Below are 23,499 nucleotides of genomic sequence, written 5' to 3'. Positions count from 1 at the left end.
ATTGAAATGTGTTGTCCCCTCCGCAATCCCTTGCTCTTTGCGCTAAAGTTTGACTCTTTGCCACAATTCTATTTTTTAAAACAATTAAAAACTTTAGCATATAGAGCGAGGCGTTGAGGAGGGGACAACCCATTTCATATACGGAGTAATTTCTGTTTGTTTTAAGTTTTAATGTCGCTCCTTACTTTCAGTTAAAAAAAAACTAGTTTTTTTTCATTTAATTAAAGAAAAAAGCCTCAGTGTACAAAAACCTCCTATTAACACTTAGAGGACGCCAAGATTGAAAATTATTAAAAATGTAGCAAAAGACAAATACTAGCATTAATTGGGAGTAAACTGCGTAATAAAACAATGGTTAAAATGAGTAAAATTATGGGTACTTATGTATTATACCGCCAACACTGAAGTTTACGCTGTGTAAAACTTGATAAAAAACTGGTTTTATCTTTCTGTATTAAGAAACAATTAGCTTACGCTCAGTGGAAAACAAGTGGCGGGTGTCAGAATACATTGGAACTATATAATTTGGGCTATGTATCTGCACATTAGGGGGAGGGGGTGGGTTAGGTTACTTCCTCCCCCTAATTTGCAAATATATAGCCCAATTTTGTTTCAGGAGTATTATATTTTCTTCATGCTTTGGTATTTTTCATTAGGATTCACGTAGCTTTACTTCTTGATTGTTGGCGGTATAATACATAAGTACCAAATTATTTAAGAATATAACCCTGTAATCTTGTTACCAAACAGGAATTGAAAAGAAATTTATGTATGGTTGAATAGCTAAAGATCTAAGCTATGTAATAATATGGTTAATGTTAAAATATTTAAGACAGAATACTTCTAATTATTAACTAATTGACTTGCCTACAAGAACATTTTTTTAGAAAGACTAATTCTCCTATTTTGTTAGGTTTATCCATTTAGCGTTTCAACTTAACTGAGATATAAAGAGAATCCTCATTTTCTTATGATCCCAGAAATATCACTTTTATTACTTAATTTTGATTATCTGTTGTTTGAATTTTTGTTGCGTCGGTGTTCAAATTTTTACTAACGGAAAGAACTGTCAATTTTACTAAATTAGTTTGCGCTAATTTTTTCATGGTTCAGTGGCAACAAGGATGAAACTCCCAAAACTTCATGAATTTCGTAATCTTTATAATTTTGTAATAACCAAAAGAAAAATGGTGGAAAATTTGGATTTTCAGGTATGAAAAGACCTAAGATGGAGCCATGGGGTAAAAAGTGTTTTCATTTTGATGTCCTTGGTACAATTTCGATGCCGTGCACCGTGTGTGTGAGTTCCTGTTAATTCTCTTGCTCGTTACAATCATCCCTGGTTGCATAAATCGCATTGTTATTCATGCAATTAAAGATAAAGTGTAAATGTAGACAATCTAATTCAACAAAAAAAGATTATTGTTCTAGATAGTGTCGATATGGTTAACTAATTCAACCAATTCGCTAGTGGTGATCATTGTCATTTCATGCGCACAATTTACGGAAAGACTTTTGGTATAGTGCAGCGGTTTTTATTCTGGGAAAGTGTTTTGGTTTTGGTTGATCTGCTGTAAAGTTACAATTGCACATATGTCTGAAGGTTAGAGAAATCTTTAGGGAAGTTCCTTTAAATTCTTTAGAGTGTTAGGGAATTTTTTAGGGAAGTTAGGGAAATCTTTAGGGAAGTTCCTTTAAAATCTTTAGAGTGTTAGGGAAGTTAGGGAAATCTTTAGGGAAGTTCCTTTAAAATCTTTAGAGTGTTAGGGAATTCTTTAGGGAAGTTAGGGACATCTTTAGGGAAGTTCCTTTAAAATCTCTAGAGTGCTAGGGAATTCTTTAGGGAAGTTAGAGAAATCTTTAGGGGCGTTCCTTTTGAATCTTTAGGGTGTTAGGGAATTCAAACATGGAAATTTTCCATGTTTCCCCTTGGGGTCTTTCGGATCAGTGGCGTCAATTCATGGAAATGTAAGCACACTTCCGTGTTTTTGTTTCCAGTGAAAATTCCAAAACGCCATATGCAGTGAAACTATCAAAAAGGGAATTGCACTCATGTATTATAGCGACCCCCTTCAAGTTCTTGATCTGAGCATATCTGTTAGATCTGAGAAAAACTGGTTTAGCTGTCTGTATACGGAAACAATTAGCTTAGGCTCAGTGAAAAAACTAAGTTGTAGGTATATTTTAATTAGATATTTAATGTATAGAGTTGACATTTTGGCTAGGTTAAGTTATGTTAGGTAAGGTATATAGTATAATGCGTTCTAGGCGTCACACTTTCTATAATCCTTTCTTGTAGTTTTCATAACTTTGTTAATAAAGCATTATATTTTCATCATATTGTGGTATATTTCATCAGGATTAACATAACTTCACTTATTTAGTGGGGTCGCTATAATACGCAAGTAGGCTATTATAGCGACCCCATGGAAATTTTTCAAAACCAAGGGGGTGGTCGAAAAATCACGGGGAAGGACAAATTGTCTCTTCTCTCTACTAACACCACTGCTTCGTAGGCTACTGCTCTTAGAGGGAATCCCTCCTGTTTGCACTATGCTGGAGGATTTCCTATTAACCTGTTGCTGGAGGATTTCCGGATTTCCTATTAATGACTTACGTGTAGGCACGTAAGTCATTTAAATAATTTTTAGAACCCAAAACGTGATGTTTATAAAAATGAATTTTATAGTTGTTTTTTCGCTTGTTTTTGTAGAGGAATGTCCCTTTTATTTAAGTATGAGAACATAAAGCATCCAGAATTTGAATTTTATGACATGTAAGCCGCAATTCATCGCTGTTCTATTTGTCCATGGCAAATAAAATTAGAATTTCAACTAGTAATGGCCCTCGCCATTTAAGCTTCTGTTTTCAAGAATAAGTACTTAAACTAGTATTACGCTTTGAGAAAAAAATAATACTTGATTATTTTTCATACGATACGCCTAGATGGTAGATATTCCATTAAGAAAGCTATCAATGTCATATAAAAAATTGCTTAATGCCTCATAATTATAAAGTCTTTTGCAAAGACTCTGCATTGTTAGATATGGATCCTCATTTAAATTATATTTTAGCGAGTACATACTACTTTATAATCCTTTATATCAAATATCTCAACGGTATAGCCGAGACACCAGTTAAAGAATTGTTGTAAATGTCGCCGATGAAATAATCATTGCCTCATAAATGCTCAATTATCACACGGTCGATCCGAGCGAATTCTAGGGATTGAGTATCATCTACCAATTGAAATAAACTATTCCCCATTTAAAGGACATAAAAGCCAAACTATGCTAACAAAAATCTCTGGTCTATGTCTCTTCTCAGACGGATGTTTATTTGCATTTTTCACTAGCCTATTTGAAGTGGGGAAAATTGAGCCGTCACTTCCGAATCCGTTTAAGCCTCCAGATGCTTGTCTTCCATCATCCTCTTGATTGATAATATTTTTATATAACCCTACTGTTTATAAGTATATCTATTTAATATGTTAAGGTTACTGCTTTAATCTATTTTTACCACATCACCTAAGTCAGGAATGTACTCATATTTTCAGAGAGGGGGGGGGAGTAGCTTCAAAAAGTGCGTAAAAGACAGCTCAAGTTATCTGAAAATGTATAAAATTTAATTTTTGGAGGGAGGTGGCAAAACGATGAATGTCCCCCCATGCTACGTACGTGACTGCCCTCCAATAACAGAATTTGACAGCAAAAACAAAATCCTAAAAGTTGCTTTTAACGATTTATTTTTCTTTGAATATAAACTCGTAAAATGAAGTTGCGAAGTAATGTTCTGAAAAACGTTATAAACGGATCCCTTTCAATACGATCCACATGAGACTTCTATTGCAAAATTTAACCAATGCGAATCCGTCAAGCTCAACCCGCACAAAATTTTATCCGGGGAAATTTGGTCCGGAAAAACTCAAAATACACTGTATTCAACAAATCAAGGTTTTGCGTACGGTGGATTTTGCTAAAGTTTGGTAGGGTTTTGTTCGGGCGATTGTCGCTTAGCTTGTACGTGTCAGGGTTTTTGTTTTGCTGGGGCTAGATTTTTCTTGAATGAAGTTCTCTTGAGAGGGATTTCACTTTGGTTGAATTTTTAGTGGCCTAAGTTTTGCTTGGACTGAACTTTCTCGATTTGTTATTTTAGTTGGATTTTACCCGGGTTTAGTTTCGTTTGGTTGAACTTCAGGTGGGTTGAATGTTTTTGGGTTGGGTTTCGTCTGGCTCGAGCTTGACTTTAGAGCTGATGTCTGTACGGGTTGAATTATCTATGTATTTTTAGAGATTTATAATTGTATATATGTTTGTCTGATTTAAGCACTTAAGACACCAAAATTCTTCCTATCATATTCTTATGGAATGAATCAAGGGATCTCACTGATTACACTTTAGGAGGGTCCTTCGGGCACTATTATTTTGTGTCGGATATAACAAAAAGTAAGAGCGATCATGCTGGCTGTCACATCAAGCCTGACAAAACCTGGGGCAATTGTTTTGCCCAAACTTGTATGTTCCATTTCTCGCGTTACTAGGCAGCTCAGGAATAAGTTTTACTTGCATGTCGTAAGGATAAAATGAATGCACTTCAATGATTGCACTGTTTCTGTATGAAACATTGCAATGAATGCACTGCGTCTATTCTTGAAGTTGTATCTGAAATAAAAAAAAAACATCTAATTTTTTTTCAGAAAAAAATCGTAAGAAGATGTGTTCACCCTCAATAAAATTTAGCAATAAAAAATAAATGTCAAAAGTTCCAAAAATTTACATGTTAAAGTGTCACGTGGGCTGCACAGTTTCCCCGATCTTGGCACACTTACCGCAACGCTTGGCACAGTTACGCCAGGTTTGGCACTCTTTTACCACGCTTGGCATGCACCAACTGGTGCATGTGATTTCTGAAAGACGACAACCTCTCGATACCAACAGGATCATTGGCAGCGGTAGGGGGAGGTCAACTGTGCACCTTGGGAAACGAGATGACATAAAGAAATATGTAGAAATAGGAAAATGATAAATACGTCCTTTCCAATCATGGTAAAAATAAAGCATTCAGTAGCACTTACCCCTCCCTTCTAGGTGGCGTTCTTAAACAAGATTAAAATTCAAACAAGGGAAGTTGGTACTAAAATCATTATTTATAAGCCCAACAAAACACTACAAGCTAAGCTTTCCTAGTCATGTCTCGCACGATTTCAAGTTTTCTCGAGATAATCATGGTGGTGGTGTCCACAGCTTTTCTTTGATTATTACAAATTAGAAAATAGTCACATTATTTAGTGATGACTGATTTGGATTGATGATAACTCCTAGACAAAGTGATTGCTAACTTTTCATAGTCAGGATATCATCTTATTGAGTGTGTTTTTTTTTTTTTGTTTTTTTTTTTTTTTTTTTTTTTTTTTTTTTTTTTTTTTTTTGTATGAAAACACTAATCAGATACTTAATAAAGAGATAATTCAAAAATCGCTATAAAAATTGCTTCGTCGCCCGATTGAAGTTGAATTTTTCAACTCTGCGAAGTTGCTCAACGGAGCAACTAAAATTGCTCAAACTGGCAACTAAATTGCTGCGATGGGCGATTTTTGCTCCTGTGTGAACATGTGTGTGAACCCAGAGTTATTCTTCGAGAAACCATGCAATGCCACTGAACCATATCTTGTGGCCTTAGACTGACTGTAAAGCAGTTGTTTTTTGGATGAGACATGTAAAGCTCATATCAAAGCTATAGGCCACAAGATTGAACTCGAACCTCCTAAGAAACAATTAAATCTCTGGCTGCTAATCTCTACCTCAATCAACTGGAATCTAAGTGATGTAGATGACAGTGATTTAGCTCTTCCTTCAGAAGGGTCGTGGTGGACTCTGAAACCATATCTAAAACAGTTGACCAGCTTCGGCTAAATTCTGCCAGTGTAGGCAACCTAGTAATGAAACTGATGATTAAAGATTTTGGAAACTCTTGTCCCCTCTACCAACAGAGGTTCGAATCAAATGTAGAATCTACAAAAGCTCTGCTATTAGCCCTGATTTTACGTCTCACCAAATTTGTTGGGAATCCGATTTTATTTTATAGATGTCCGGGCAAAAAAAAGTTATGGATCCCTTTCCCTTCCCCATAGAGGTTGAATCCCTTTTGGTCCTGAAATTGGTCCCGATCCCCACGAAAAAAACAAAAACAAATACGGGCACGAGTTATTATCTCTCATCAAGTGTTGAAATCCAAAGAAATATTTTGCTGGATGTCCTAACACTTTGCTGGATTGAAGGAAACACATACCATTTAGAAGTCAAATTCTATCTTGACCCTGAAATGACCCCTCATTTTCTACCAAGTTTGTTAAAATTCATGACTGCTCTTTTAAATATTCTGATTGCCCAAATTTACGTCTCCTTCCTTCATTACAGTGGTAGTAGCCTATCGGACCCGACCTAGAGAAGATTTGAGTCCCTAGCTTTTTTTCCCCACCAAATTTGATTCAGATCCTACCAGCTATTGTGGGAGATATCGTGATGACAAGAATTTAGTGACCCTCCCCCCCCACACACCCACATACACATAGATCAGATCGGGCACCAATTAAAAAAAAATGCAAATAGGACTCGTAAAAATGCAAATAGTTTAACTCGTAGCTAAGTATTGCTGAGTTCGGATAACCCTTTTCCGCTAGATGCTGTAAAGACAAGTAATTTAGGAGACCTCCTCTCCTCCAAAGAATGGAGAGTGGTTATGGACTCGAAAGGGATAGCTAGGGTGCTTACTATTTCTTGCAGCCAAGTTTAGTTGAATTTTGATAACCCTTTTTGTTAGATGTCCTAATGACAAGGGTTTACGAACCTCAATCCTTTTTCGGTACTTCAAAAATGTTGAGTAAAACCTGAACCCCAAAAGGCATAACTGGGATATCAGTACGCACTTTCCGACAAGTTTTATTAAGGTTTGGCAACCTTGGCTGAGATTCAGTAACCCTTCTGCTAGATATCCTGATGGCAAGAATTTAAGAACCCGCCCCTTCCTTCTTACACATTTATTGGAACGGGTTTGGATCCCAAAAGAGATCCGACAGCACTTGCTGGCAGATGCTGTAATAGGGATTCACCTCTTTCCCTCGTGCAGAGATCATGTTATGGCTGGATACCCAAAAGCCACAATTTACGTACTTTTATCTACTTTTCACCAAGTTTTGTTCAAGCCTGACAACCTCATCCGCTAGATGTTTTTATGGTAAAAAATTAACAAGCCCCCTCCTTCTTCTGCCTAAATGCTAAACAGACACTGTTTTCTAACAATAGGCATAATTAGGACTAACTCTTATATCCCATCAGATTTGCTTCAGATTCAAAAATCACTTCTGAAAGATGGTGTGGTGACAAGAACACTCAGTCTATCAGTCAAAAGTTTTTAGTGACTCACTCTGCCAACGCTAATTTTGTTGGCTGAGTCACTGAATGTGTGTCCAAATAAAGTAATGGATATATGCTATTAAAAATTTCAAAGGCTTGACGACGCTCTAAAAATGTAAAAAAAAGTGAAAACTAATTACATGCCCCTTTTTAGCTACAGTAGATGAGGAACTAAGTAAAACACTGAACAGATTTTGTTTTCTTTTTTTAGAGAAAATGAGGATCACTTTCAGTTTTGTTTACTTTAACCGAAATTCAGTTTACTTTGTTAGCGATTTTTATCTTTTTTACCGACTACGGTAAAATACTTATCTTCTGTGCAATATACTGTGATGAATTTTTCACCAGTTTTTTTTTCCATTTCGTACAACATAAAGAACATAACCATCTTAAATCTGCAATGCCTCAAGCCGGATATGAATGTAAACTCTAGTGATTTGGTTGTAGATGAAGTTACAAAATTAAAACGACAGAATTGAAAGTATGCGACATTACATCCAATTTTCAATTGGTGAGCATCCCCACCGTAAACAAGATGTATACACACTGTAATTCCATTCGAAACCAAAACAAATTTTGGGCAAAGACGAATTTTAGATTAGATATATTATGTATGATTTGTTGCCCTTAATCCGTTGGTGGAATCTGAAAAATTGTTAAATTCCTTTTTTACCCACGTTTCAGACACAGCATTCATCATCTTTTTCTTTACAAGTTATTAGGTGTCCAGACAGCTGCAAACATAGAAGATGAAACCCGCCAAAGATTGCACACGCGGAAGACAGCACCACAGAGGATTGCTCACACTGAAGAGTGCACTTATGAGGGACTACTCCCAGAAATACAGAAACCACGGAATATTGTGAGGACAGATAATCTGGTGTGGCCTGGAGCCCCAAATAAGACCCTAAGGCGTGAGTTCCCCCAGCCCAATCATAGTGGATACTATCTACCTAACGCAACATGTTCATCTTTCAACAAATTGTGCGCATGAAGCCAGTCTGATTTTGAGTGCGTTAGTATCACTGTGTTTAAGGGTGAGAGTTGTTGACAGAGTGATTGTAAATTTGACTTAAGTTTAGGAGTTAATGAATCTGAGTTTAGTTGTTAGAGTAAGCAAGAGTGGGATTATAAGCGTGAGGTTGATTACAAGATTGAGTTTGTGATTTGTGCTTGAGTGTGAATGACAGTGTCAACAGCATGGCCTGTTTTGGAATGAACATAATACGTTTATATAAACGAGTGGGATGACTCCATTTGGGGCTCTTAAGGTTTATAGGTTATCTGTGCTGACAATATTTGATTGGCATCATCTTCATGGGTGCACTCTTCCGTTGGCGGACTCTTCCATTCGATTCAATAGTTCTGATCCAGTTCTACGGCAAAAAAAAGAACGGCGAACAAAGAAAACACAACACATAACACAAATACCCCGGTCGTTTTCAGGAGGCTCGTGCAACTTTTCCCATGTAGGCAACCTAAGGCTTAATAGATGGGTGCCTACAATGGGGATGCAAACTGCCACAACTAGTTCACTATCAAGGGACATAATGCTTATATTGATTCCCACGAGTAGCTGGATTTTTTCAAACATCTAGGTTTAAATGTTGGCAAAGGAAGATCGGCATAAAATCTTTAGCACTTGTGTAACGTTGGCTCTTTACGCAGAAAGAGTAGGATTGCAATATACGTGGCTTTTAAGTGCAGATTGCTCATGGCCATGAATAATGTGTCTGTAAACAAGAAACAACCCAGAATGTTGATGCCTGTTGACAAAGTTTCTGTCTGGAGTTTTCTATTGGTGTAGGCTAATCTTCCTATAGCCAACGCAATTGCTGAAAGCTTTTGTTTAGAGAAATTGTTTTGATTCATGGGGACAGAGTGGCCAACTAAATTAGACAACAGAAGTCATTTTTATATTTTAAGTCATCTTCACTGCTGAGCATAAAAAAATGTATGCATCGGAGCGATGTGACGCCCCGAAGGATCCCAAAAAACAGATATGGTACTTTTACATAGATATTGTGTCCTGTTAGACATCTTCATGTAATACATGTCTATGCCCCCTGTCTATGGTCTATCGTTCCCATTTTAGGAGGCTGTATATAATATGCCTATTTTCTCATTATCGTTTTATCATTTATCAAATAATTTAAAGAACTGACTTTATTTATAGGATGCACGTTTGGTTAGATATTTAGATACAATCTCCTGATAATTATCAATTAATGGTTATAACAGGCTGCAAGACCCAGAAATGTGCTTTGACGGGATAGTATAGAATCTATACTGTACCGTCGAATCCATGCTGTTTTGTCAATCTATACTACAGATTTTCCAGAGGTCAAATAAATTAGTTTTTTAATTTTTATTGAATCCTTTTATTTGTTTTATCATAATTATGTTTCTTTTGAATATAATATTAAGTCGGTGTACATTTTTCTAGTCCATTTCTTTAAGCTTTGTTGTTTCTTTACAGAGGTCAGTTTTACTTTGCTATGTATTATCTTTTGTCGAGATTGTATATTTTGTATTTTGCTGTGTAAGAGACCTGAAAAGAATTTAAAAGTCCCTTCCAAGTTTGTCCTCGAGTTCTCCCTTCTCTCAGTTTAATTGGCACGTGGAAAGCTTCTTGTACTATTCCATTGATTATAATAAACTATTGATTTTTAGGTCAACCGTTTACCGCCTCTCTCCTCAGTGTTCCCCCTCGGAGTCGTCTCCGTCCTGGACTAGTCAGATTACACTTGAGGGACTGGAAATTTGCTGTAACTGAAGGAATTCCTCCAAGACTTCTTGGAATCTGGAATCTCCAAGATCTCAGGTAATAGGAATGAGTGCCTTTTGAACCATGGAGCTGCCATATCATGGGAATCTTCACAGGCACGTTTACAGAAATTGTTTCATCTCGCTAGGGCGGATTATGAAGGGAAAAAACTATCAAAACAGTAAAAAAAGAAAAAAAGGATGAATTATATAAGAATTGTTGACAAATATTAACGGATTTTTAAAGAAGTTAGGTTGTTGTTAACCCTAGCCTTGAACCCCATCCCTAAATATACGAGTATTAGGGTACATTCTGATAATGTTAGGATTCATAGGTGCCCTTAAATCCAAGCCTTAGTTCGAGTATCCGAACCATTTGTTATTAGAGAATTTCTCGGGGTGTAGGGGGGTGGGAAGATGAAAAGTTAACTATTTAAAAACTTCCCCTGGGTGGATACTTTAGTCCGATCTTTGGGGTACCTCTATGTGCTTCTGTGTAACATGTAACACTGCCTGAGCTGAATATCCTTCGATATTTCCAGGAAATTGGGACTTGAGTTCCTTTCACCCTGCCCCTCTAGTTTTGTGAGCAAAGGGGATATTAAGGCTTTTGTAATATTTAATTATTTTTTTAGAATTTAGCTAGGCTGTAGCTACTGCTTCAACAATGATTTCTGATGAGGCAAAAGTCGGAAGAGGTAGAATATTCATTTATAAGTAAAGTACGGGACGAGGAGGTGGTTGTTGGTGTTGGGAAGGCACTGACCCAAGGACCAACTCTAGGCCTGCATATATATATATATATATATATATATATATATTAGCTGTATATATATATATATATATATATTAGCTGTATATATATATATATATACTAGCTGTTGGGGTGGCGCTTCGCGCCACCCCAACACCTAGTTGGTGGGGCGCTTCGCGCCCCCCCAAGCCCCCCCGCGCGCGTAAGTCGTTACGCGCCATATTAGTTACGCGCCATATTAGTTACGCGCCATTGTAGTTGTGTCCCTGTGTCCCACCTGTGAATATAGATAGATTTATATATGTGTTTCAAACTACGTAAAAATTGCGAATATACAACATTCTTGGCTTTCCCATTGTCTGTCCATATACAAAGCCGTATGTACTAATAATGTCCCTGTGTCCCACCTGTGAATATAGATAGATTTATATATGTGTTTCAAACTACGTAAAAATTGCGAATATACAACATTCTTGGCTTTCCCATTGTCTGTCCATATACAAAGCCGTATGTACTAATAATGACGTCATATGCAAACGCTCTTTTTACAAACAAACAAACATGCATACACACAACTCGTTTTTATATAGATAGATAGATAGATAGATACAATACAAATTAACTACGTAAAACTTGTGAATATACAACAGTCTTCGCTGTCCCATTGTCTGTGCGTATAAATAGATTGTCAGGTTTACCGACCCTCAAAGATGCAACATACAATTGTACATTGGTAAAGCAATCTGTATTAAGATCTATACCGCATTTTTCTAGTGATTGCCCTTGAGCTTTGTTGATGGTGGTTGCAAATGCTAATCGAATTGGGAATTGCAATCTTTTAAATTGAAAAAGCAGATCCGTTGGAATCATGGGAATGCGAGGAATAAGAACAGCCTCACCCTCATAAGGCCCTGTCAAGATTGTGGCATCTATTAGGTTTTCCATTGTTTTTTTTTTACGGCAAGTCGCGTGCCATTGCAAAGCTTTGGTGGGTTGATATTTCTTAAAAGTATTATTGGTACGCCTATTTTTAGTTGTAGCAGGTGTGGTGGACACCCTGAAGGATCTATGGAATTTAAAAATTCAGATGGATAATTAACCGCTTCATTTGGTTCCGAAATACAAATTAACTGCGTAAAACTTGCGAATATACAACATTCTTCGCTGTCCATTCTCGCTGCATATAAATAGATTGTCAGGTTTACCGACCCTCGAACATGCAACGTACAATTGTCCATGGGAAAAACAATCAGTATTAAGATCAATACCACATTTTTCTAATGATTGACCTTGAGCTTTGTTAATGGTGATTGCAAATGCTAATCGAATTGGGAATTGCAATCTTTTAAATTGAAAAGGCAGATCTGTTGGAATCATGGGAATGCGAGGAATAAGAACAGCCTCACCCTCAAAAGGCCCTGTCAGGATTGTGGCCTCTATTAGGTTTTCCATTGTTTTTTTTACGGCAAGTCGAGTGCCATTGCAAAGCTTTGGTGGGTTTATATTTCTTAAAAGTATTATTGGTACGCCTATTTTTAGTTGTAGCACGTGTGGTGGAAACCCTGAAAGATCTATGGAATTTAAAAATTCAGATGGATAATTAACCGCTTCATTTGGTTCCAAAACTGTGTCGACTGACTTGTAAAGGACTGCCTGGTCTTGAATCTTGGTCAAAACAATATTGTTGATTTCGTGGACGTCTATATTTTTGGGTGCGAGAATCGCTCTTTCACTTAGCCATTTATTATTTTTATAATTTTTTAGAATATTCGGAAATACTTTTTCAATCAATTCATTTTTGGACGTCACTAAATTACAGAAATCAGCAGGTAGTTGTATACGTCCTGAAATTGAGTCTACTGGGAGCTTTCCGTTTCCCATTGCCAGCAATTGATCTGAAAATGTTTGACCAGAGTCATCGTTTTGCAATCGGACACGCATATTTGTAGTTAATTTTAATGTTTTTACGTGTGCCCATAAATTAGAATTTTTCAGGCAAGCATTCATTTCGTCTGCAGGAGTTGATCTAGGTATTATAGGTAATGTTTGCCTGAAATCTCCCGCAAGCAATATTAAGGTGCTGCCAAAGGGTTTCGACTTCCCTCGCAAATCTTTCAAGCATTGATCCAGAGCCTCGAGCGATTTTTTGTGTGCCATTGTGCACTCATCCCAAATAATAAGTTTGCATTGCTGCAATACTTTACCCATCCCAGATGATTTGGAAATATTGCACGTGGGAGTTTCTGTAGAATGCAAGTTCAGAGGCAATTTCAAAGCGGAATGAGCAGTTCTTCCACCAGGCAGCAATGTTGCGGCTATTCCGGACGACGCAATTGCCAACGCTATATCATTTTTAGATCGAATTGATGCCAGAATCAGTTTTATCACAAACGTTTTACCAGTACCTCCTGGCGCATCCAAAAAGAAAATTTCTCCAACGTTGTTATCGACACAATGCATTATCGTATCATAAATCATATTTTTTACAATAATATCATGTAACCCCTTATCGACATTTTTATCAGGTATTTCAGCGGAAATCACATCATCAATTTCGTTTGAAGTAATTTTTTTATGTTGCCAGATTACTATATGTGCGTGTGGCAAACCTCGTTTTTGCCATTCCACTGAGTACATCCAGCATCGCACTGACCCAAACACTTCATGTTTTACAAGGTAGTTTATCAGTGATTTCAACTTTTGCCGGAAGACACGTGCCGTAATGTCATGCCTATGAACCGCCGATTGTCCTTGAAGTAAAAGCTGCAGTATCTCGTCCCAAGATTGATTACATGTAAATGTAATAAATAAATCTGGACGACCATAGAGACGAACATACGCAATAGCATCTTGAGCATATTCATGCATATGACGGGGACTGCCAGCATATGACGAAGGTAAAATTGTTAATCTTCCAACGTTTGTGATATTACCGTCATTTATAACTGCATCTCGCAAATGAATGTATTGTTCAGAGCGGAGCTTGGTCTGATTCAGGCGGATATATAGCAAACGTTCTGATTCAATTTTAGCATACATATCCACGACAAATTGGTGAAACAATTCACGGCATTTTAAAATATAATTTTCTTCATCCTGCCGAATCATTAGTCTATAGGAATAATAATGCATTGCACTGCATTTCTTATTCATTTCTTTGTTAGTGGCTGGATTCATCAATTTAATATTAAAGTGATAGCCGTCGGCTCCATCCCAAAAAATGATAGGATATTGTAGGGCATCGTAGCATCGATGAGTTTCAGCAATTCTTAACAACTGAGCGTTTCGCTTATGTAGAATAATATCTCGAGGTAAAAACTGATCACCGACCATAACGATTGCCACTTCGTCGATAGTCGGAGCATTGTATCTACGCACATGTTGGCCAGGAGGCGTTTTGTCAGCGGAAATAACAATTTTATGAGTATCAGTAGGCATCAAATCGATGGCTGTTTTGAACAGACGCACTAAATTATTATTTTCGTGGAAAAGATGTTGCAATTGGGAAACGATTGTCCTTTCAACGTTGGGAGAAATTTCGCAACGTGCATTCAATTCAGAATTTCTATCACTGATGAAGTACAATTGTAAAAATTTATGATTCTCGCCTGAGAATGGTAGAAGGGACCCTGCTTTATGATAAATTTGCCCTTTTACTTTGAAAGTAGACATAAATTGATCTGGATTTTCGATTTGGGCTCCAAACGACGTCATTTGGAAACATGAGTTGTATTGTCTGATTTTTGACAAAAAACGTTTAGATTCTGACGTAGTTCCAGTAAGGAAAGTCTTCAATGGCTCTGGTGGTGCATCCAATAGAGGAAGTTTAACTTTTCCTGAGGCGCAACACATTCCCATTGTTTCACCATTGAATTTCAAGGCCTTGCAATAGGGACAAATTTTAGACATTGTCCCGATTTGAACACATCTACTCAAGCTATAATCATCGACTGGGTTGTACCTGAATGCCAGGCGATAACTTTCAGATTGCTCTGATTCCTCGGCACGCTTTCTTTTCTTACTTTCTCTATCAGCAGCAAGCCTGTTTCCCTGCTGGTCTTTTGATTCCTCGGCACGCCTTCTTTTTTCACTTTCTCTTTTAGCAGCAAGTCTGCTTCTGCGTTGCTCTGGTAGTTCCTCGGCATGCTTTCTGTTCTTTCTTTCTCTATCAGCAGCAAGCCTGTTTCCCTGCTGGTCTTTTGATTCCTCGGCACGCCTTCTTTTTTCACTTTCTCTTTTAGCAGCAAGTCTGCTTCTGCGTTGCTCTGGTAGTTCCTCGGCATGCTTTCTGTTCTTTCTTTCTCTATCAGCCTCAAGCCTGTTTCCCTGCTGGTCTTTTGATTCCTCGGCACGCCTTCTTTTTTCACTTTCTCTTTTAGCAGCAAGTCTGCTTCTGCGTTGCTCTGGTAGTTCCTCGGCATGCTTTCTGTTCTTTCTTTCTCTATCAGCCTCAAGCCTGTTTCCCTGCTGGTCTTTTGATTCCTCGGCACGCCTTCTTTTTTCACTTTCTCTTTTAGCAGCAAGTCTGCTTTCGCGTTGCTCTGGTAGTTCCTCGGCACGCTTTCTTTTCTGACTTTCTCTATCAGCAGCAAGTTTTTTGGCATAGACTCTTTGAGCATCTTCATCAGTCATTGTAAACTTAAACATTAATAGAATTCTACGCGAACATATGTCTTATATAACTTGAATGACGTCACCTTCAAAGCAAAAATGATGGCAACTAATTTCATGACGTCAGCCGAAACATGACGTCACCTGATCCACAGATCCACAGATCCACAGACAACTTATTTTTATATATATAGAAGATATATATATATATATATATATATATATATATATATATATATATATATATATATATATATATATATATATATATATATATATATATATATATGTATATATAATATGCAATATTAACAATCTCTATGGCCCAGGGCTTCGCTTAGAGCTCTCTAGCCATACTGATTTAAAAATTCATGAGCGACACTGATCTCACCATTACCAAACACCAGTCTTAGATTTTTAATCAACGACATCAGAAATCCTTAGTTACCAGCTTTTGTCAAAACTAAACACTATTTTTGAAACATTTTCTTAATATGTTTTGATTCTGGAATAGATTAGAATGTTCTCAATGCTGTCTGCAAGCTCAGAAGTTTTAGATGTTGTTTGACCAGCTTTCTGCTTTGAAATTATGATCAGAAACAAAATTTGGTGGAAATTACACTGTATTGTCATATTAAGATCTTAATGGTCAAACTTTTAAAAATGTATGACTCCATCCACTAAATATTCCCTGGATGGCCACGAGTCAAAATTTGTGCACCATGTTGGAATTTGTGAAACGGGAGTAGGGAGGTCTGAAGAGACACAGGTCCAACTTTCATCTGTAATTACACAAATTAAAAAACAATCTAGGATTTTGCCCAGTAGGTCTTTCCCCTCCCCGTAAATACATGTTATTTAAGTTCATTCTAAAACGATGGCAGATGCTCTTGGTAAGGTATATCATTTAAAATAATAACTATCGTAAAAGGATTTTTTTTTAAGGAAAAAAAGTCAGAACTCTTGCAATCATAACGTCTGTTGTCAACAGTTCGTGATAATGAACTGTAGTAAGGAACGACCCGGCTCAATAGTAACCGAAACTTTAAAAAACGGGATTTGGATACCAATAGTTACATCAACAGAATTGCATTTCCATGCTGATTTTAAATATATAAGTTTCATCTTATTTAGTCTTACTAATCAAAAGTTACGAGCCTGAGAACATTTGCCTTATTTTAGAAAACAGAGGGAAACGCCCCCTAACATTCATAGAATCTTAACGAAAATCACACCATCAGATTCAGCGTATCAGAGAACCCTACTGTAGAAGTTTAAAGTTCCTATCTACAAACATTTGGAATTTTGTATATTTTGCCAGAAGACAGATCACGGATGCAATCACGGATTGTCGCCAGAGGGCTCATTCTAACGGAAATTGAAAGTTCTAGTGTCCATTTTAAGTGACCAGAAAATTAGAGGGCACCTAGGCCCCCTCCCACGCTCATTTTTTTCCCAAAGTCACTGGACCAAGTTCCGAGATATCTGTTTTATTGAACATATTCTAAAAACCTAATAACTATGTCTTTGGGGACGACTTACTCCCCCGCAGTCCCCATGGGAGGGGCTGCAAGTTGCAAACTTTGACCAGTGTTTACATATAGTAATGGTTATTGGGAAGTGTAGAGATGTTTTCAGGGGGATTTGTTTGATTAGGGAGGGGTTGAGGGGAGGCGGTTACGTGGGAGGGTCTTTCCATTTAGAAATTTGTTATGGGGGAAGAGAATCTCCATGAAGGGGGCGCAGGATTTTCTAGCATTATTTAAAAAAACAGTGAAAAAATAAATATGAAAAAGTTTATTCAATTGAAAGTAAGGAGCAGCATTAAAACTTAAAACGAACAGAATTTTTGACGCATATGAGGGGTTCACCTCCTCCTAATACCTCGCTATTTACGCTAAAGTATTTTGAATAGTTTCAACTATTTATTCTACGGCCTTTGTGATTCAGGGGTCATTCTTAAGGAATTGGGATAAAATTTAAGCTTTAATGTAAAGAACAAGGTATTGACGAGGGGAGAACCTCCCTAACAAACTTAATAAAAACATACTTATATATAAGTTCGTTACGTAAGCTAACTCGCAAGTTACGTATATTTTTTACTAATAAAAAATGTTCGTAAAAAATTAAAAGTTCCAGTTGCCTTTTTAAGTAACAAAGAAATTGGAGGGCAACTAGGCCTCCTCCCTCGCTCCTTTTTCTCAAAATCTTCCGATAAAAACTATGAGAATGCCATTTAGCCAAAAAAAATAATATGCAAATTTCGTTTAATTATTTATGTGCGGAGAGCCAAAATCAAAACATGTATTAATTCATAAACGTTCAGAAATTATTTAAAAAATGTGTTTTTTAACTGAAAGTAAGAAGCGACATTAAAACTTAAAACGAACAGAAATTGCTCCGTATATGAAAGGGACTGTTCCCTCCTCAACGCCCTGCTCTTTACGCTAAAGTTTTTCACTGTTTTAAAAAGTAGAGTTGATAGAAAGAAAGAACCCAACACCCTCTTTATGGGCGGTGTTGATTGCGATTTAAAGAAGAAAAACGCGTTTTTAAACCTCTCTAATCTTCACAGCGGAATTTCCAGTTAAAATTATTTGAAGACAGTAGGAAAGTAAATGCAAGTACTTACCAAAATTGATACAATCATAAAATTGATAATAATCGATACAATCTGATAAGCTGTCAGTCAAGTTTAAGCTGAACTTAACTGCATGAACAGAGCACCAAAGGGGGAGGGTCATTTACGTTAAATATATGTTCACTTTGATTTTATTTGTGCTCTTTTTTGTGTGTGAAAAAGCTTGTTTCTTCAAATTTCTGGCCATTTTAATAAATTAATAGTACACAGTACGATAATTTACTTACATGTGTAACATACGACTGTATGTGAGTGTGTTCTTGGATCTGGTAAAATGCGCAATGGCAAATTCTCCTAGCACCACAGAGAACTCCCGAACCAATTTGGTAGAAATTGACGGGGGTCTTGAGTGTGGCAGAATATCGAAAAGCTAACGAAAGGTTAGTGTAAAATAATGACAACTTGTAATATCTTTCTGATTATTAAGCAAAGCGCAGTCTATTCAATGTTAATCCAACATAAACAGAACACGTCCTGTGTCAGTACGGTTTTCAATCAAGGCGATTAGCACAACAGGCAACTCCTAAACCTGTCAAATTACTCGCATGATACATCCTTAGACTTTATTTTTAATGTTTTCCAAGTGGGTATGTTAGAATATACTTTTAGGGACTACCCTTTCCTGAACATTAAATAGAAAATTCTATTCCGTTCAATCAAAAAAAAAAAAAAAAAAAAAAAAAAAAAAAAAAAAAAAAACACTTTCTAATGACGCTAGTTTCGTTAAATCTAAACATCTCCGGCACAAAACGGGGATAGTAAATTTTTTTTGTTTTTCTAAGATAGCCTATCCGGTAATATGACGTTTAGTTTTATGACGTTTATTCGGATCCCTTATCCAAGCTCCACTAGACGTGGCAAGACTGCTCAGTTAATTCTAAGTAGGTTGGCCGCACAAACTAAAAAAAGTTTATAATTGACGAGATAGGGGACCGAATTCCTTTAAAAAGGAACACTAGGACTTTCAATCTCAATGTTAAAATGAACCCTCTTCCAACATTTTAAGATCACTGGTTTGTATTTTTGATGAAAAAACTAACAAATTAAAATTTGTATGTGCTCATCCTTTTCAGGGAAAACACAAAATTTAATAGCGGCTTCTAGACTCAGTCTATTAACTTTTTTTTCGGATTCTAAAGTCCCAACATTTTGGAGGTTTATATAAAAAAATATTTTCAAGTTCTTTGAAACTATACCGTTCTCAACATTTTCATGGTAAATATTTACAAACACAGAATCTACTCGGCTACTACTTCTTTAATCATTCTACTGTCTATTAACACTGATGGTTTAATTATAAATTTATGCAGTGATGGAAGTATACACTATCTAAACGTGTTCATTGGCAGCTTTCCAAACTCATGATTATGTAGCAGTTGACGCTTCCATATCTGTATTTTGCTCATGAGACTACCGTAAATTGTAGTTAGACTCTGTAATTAGCTGTTTGGTAATTTATTAATGTACTCTTGTGGGTGTTAAAGAATGCTAGGTATTTCTGCGAGGGATTTATGTGGTTAGAAAAAAAGGAAGAAGAGTGGAAAGTTCAAACTTCTTTTTTTGTTTTATTCTTTGAATAGCAAAATGTTTTTAGTTTCAATAAAATACCGATCTGGAATACCAAACACGTTTTTTTTTTCATTTCCGTGTACAAATGAATAACAGTCACCTCGGCAAGGACATATCCAGGATTTTTGTTAGGGGTGGAAGGATACAAAAAACTTTGAAAAACGAATAAAAAAAATTGTATGGATTTTGGTTGTTATGAGTCAGATATTTTTTCGGGAGGGGGGAGGATCAAACCTGGCAACCCCTTCTGGCTAATCGGTCTTCTATCATTATGATTCTATTGTTAAATAAATCCAATAAAACAATCACACAAAATGGCTTATTGTGAAATCACGAAATGATAACCTGGATGCTCAAAAAAAAAAAAAAAAAAAAAAAGAGAGAGAGAGAGAGAGAGAGAGAGAGAGAGAGAGAGAGAAAGCACTAAAGGTGTCCTGCGTACTTGGTCAATGAAGATTGCGTGAGGAAATGGGTGGCGTTCACGCATTAATCGTGGCCAAGACAGTGTAGTTGTTGAAAAGAGATCTCTATATATATATATTAACAACTCTCAAGTTGTTTTCACTTCACTGCTTTGTTAGAAAACAATGTCAATATAAGGACTGGCGTAAATCTGGTCATTTGTCATGAATGCCAATTACAGTTGTCTCAGCTGGAGTTTATAAAGCCAAGCAGGCCGCTACCCTCTAGAAACGATCAAACTTGTCAGGATCAGAGCCCACCTCAAATAGGCCAATTATGATAAGCTATTTTGATAAGGTAATTTCGCTTTTATAAAAGTCTCCCACCAAATGTAATAATGATTTGTACATATTTAGGCCTAAGACAACTTAAGATTCTCGAGAGAAAAAAAGGAATAAATCCGTATGCTAATTTTAATTGAGGTTTCTTTTAAGGCGCGAAAAAAATAAATTGTTTGGGTAGTTTGGTTTTTGTACACCCAAAAGCTTTGAAACGGGCTTTACATCTCTGTCTTAATAGTTAAATTTGCGTAATGACCAAGAAAAAAGCTCTTCCAACAAAATTAATCAATATGACAGTAACAATTTTGTAAAGCGCAACATGATAAAAAAAAATAAAGAAACACTAAAGGAGACCCTACATATGAAAAACGTTATCTTACAGAATTAAAGTAACATCTTGGTTAGCCTATATATAGTTTTGTAGGTATCGCGTAAAGACAGGAGCTGTTTAAGGCAATTTGTGCTTGTACTGGATTGATAGAAATCGATTAGAATTTTCATGTTGTCTCAAATGTCTCCCTATCGCTTAGCGAGTGGACATTTTTAGCAAATCAAAGATTTTGATGATTCAAGTTTTTTGGTGAATTTCTGAGAAGACCTGTGAACACTAATAGTCAAATATACCGAGGTGAATAGGGATAGAGACGTAATTAGGGGGGAAGCTCATTGCTTGCCCTCTCCCCCACCAATTTTTTTTGCCCGAATTTCCGGGAACTTTTTGTCAAAATTATCAGGTTCAACAATCGTCTAAAACATTGCTAAAAGACCAGCGGCAAATCAGATATTAACTGCTCTCGACACCACGACTTTAGGAGAAAAATATCGCCCCGTCTCCAAAAGGAAATTACTATTTGATCCCCCGATAAAAAAGTTGCTCGCATTCGTGGATAGGAGACAATATCTCCCATTACATTGCTTATAAAAGCCTTCCCGCTGGAAAACTTGAGTACAACGTCTAATTTTACATATTTCCTTGATCTTAAAACCTTCAACTCAGTAAGTCTCTTATTTTCAAACAGTTCGTGGTAACGAACTGTAGTAAGGAGCGACCCGGCTCAATAGTAACCAAAACTCTAAAAAATTGAATTTTGATATCAATAGCTACATCAAAAGAATCGCATTTTAATGCTGATTTTAAATATATAAGTTTCATCAAGTTTAGTCTTACCCATCAAAAGTTACGGGCCTGAGAAAATTTGCCCTATTTAGGAAAATAGGGGGAAACACCCCCTAAAAGTCGTAGGATCTTAGCGAAAATGACACCATCAGATTCAGCGTATCAGAGAACCCTAGTGTAGAAGTTTCAAGCTCCTATCTACAAAAATGTGGAATTTTGTATTTTTTGCCAGAAGACAAATCACGGGTGCGTGTTTATTTGTTTTTTTTTTGTTTTTTTTTGTTTTTTTTTCCCAGGGGTCATCGTATCGACCAAGTGGTCCTAGAATGTCGCAAGAGGGCTCATTCTAACGGAAATGAAAAGTTCTAGTGCCCTTTTTAAGTGACCAAAAAAATTGGAGGGCATCTAGGCCCCCTCCCACGCTCATTTTTTTCCCAAAGTCAACGGATCAAAATTTTGAGATAGCCATTTTGTTCAGCATAGTTGAAAACCATAATAACTATGTCTTTGGGGATGATTTACTCCCCCACAATCCCTGGGGGAGGGGCTGCAAGTTACAAACTTTGACCAGTGTTTACATATAGTAATGGTTATTGGGAAGTGTACAGACGTTTTCAGGGGGATTTTATTTTGTTTGGGGGTGGGGCTGAGGAGAGGGGGCTATGTTGGAGGATCTTTCCTTGGAGGAATCTGTCATGGGGGAAGAAAAATTCAATGAAAAGGGCGCAGGATTCTCTAGCATTACTATAAGAAAACAATGAAAAATAAACATGAAAACGTTTTTTCAAATGAAAGGAAGAAGCAGCATTGAAACTTAAAACGAACAGAGATTATTACGCATATGAGGGGTTCTAAAAATACTTTAGCATAAAGAGCGAGGTATTTAGGAGGAGATAAATACCTCGCTCTTTATGCTAAAGCATTTTTAGTAATTTCAACTATTTATTCTACGGCCTTTCTGATTCAGGGGTCATTCTTAAAGAATTGGGACAAAACTTACGATTTAGTGTAAAGAACGAGGTATTAACGAGGGTACAAACCCCCTCATATACATAATAATAATTAAAGAATATAAAAGTTTGTTACGTAAGTTAATTCTAAAGTTACGTATATTTTTTGCTAATAAAAAAATTCGTTAAAATTAAAATTAATAGTTGCCTTTTTATGTAACGGAAAAATTGCATGGCAACTAGGCCTCCTTCCCCATCCCATATTTCTCAAAATCGTATGATCAAAACTAAGAGAAAGCCATTTAGCCAAAAAAGGAATTAATATGCAAATTTCATTTGAATAGTTTACGTGTGGAGAGTCAAAATCAAATATGCATTAATTCAAAAACGTTCAGAAATTACATAAAAAAAACTAGTTTTTTTAACTGAAAGTAAGGAGCGACATTAAAACTTAAAACGAACAGAAATTACCCCGTATATGAAATAGATTGTTCCCTCCGCAATCCCTCGCTCTTTACGCTAAAGTTTGACTCTTTGCCACAATTCTGCTTTTTAAAACAATTAAAAGCTTTAGCGTAAAGCGCGAGGGATTGCGGAGGGAACAATCTATTTCATATACGGGGTAATTTCTGTTCGTTTTAAGTTTTAATGTCGCTCCTTACTTTCAGTTAAAAAAACTAGTTTTTTTTATGTAATCTACTAAAAGCACTATATTTGTGTGTACTTAATATGATGGTTAATTTTTCCTCTAAATATTTCACACAAGATCTGTGGATACAGGTTGACATTTATTTCCCACACTGAAAACTTTGGGCGTCTGAAGCAATTTGACTTTCTATTATGATATGTTTGTAAACATTTCCATATCCATATATTACCAGTTTTCTCAATCAACATTCGTTTCAATAACAAAGGTCAATAGAATGGGTTTTAATC

The 23,499-nt window shown here is 36.5% G+C and overlaps 1 protein-coding gene across 1 annotated transcript in view; it reads left to right on the top strand.

Moving 5' to 3' along the window:
• Positions 1–23,499, top strand: part of LOC136032242 (uncharacterized) — a 115,833-nt gene that overhangs the window by 39,150 nt on the left and 53,184 nt on the right. The window contains exon 5 of the mRNA XM_065712473.1: positions 10,086–10,236. Coding sequence (XP_065568545.1) covers positions 10,086–10,236 — 151 coding nt within the window. The remainder of the gene's footprint in view (positions 1–10,085; positions 10,237–23,499) is intronic.

This window comes from Artemia franciscana, chromosome 10 (genome assembly GCF_032884065.1).
Source record: "Artemia franciscana chromosome 10, ASM3288406v1, whole genome shotgun sequence".
NCBI lineage: Eukaryota > Metazoa > Arthropoda > Branchiopoda > Anostraca > Artemiidae > Artemia > Artemia franciscana.
Note: the sequence above shows the minus strand (reverse complement) of the source record. Positions and strands in the feature narration are given on the sequence as shown.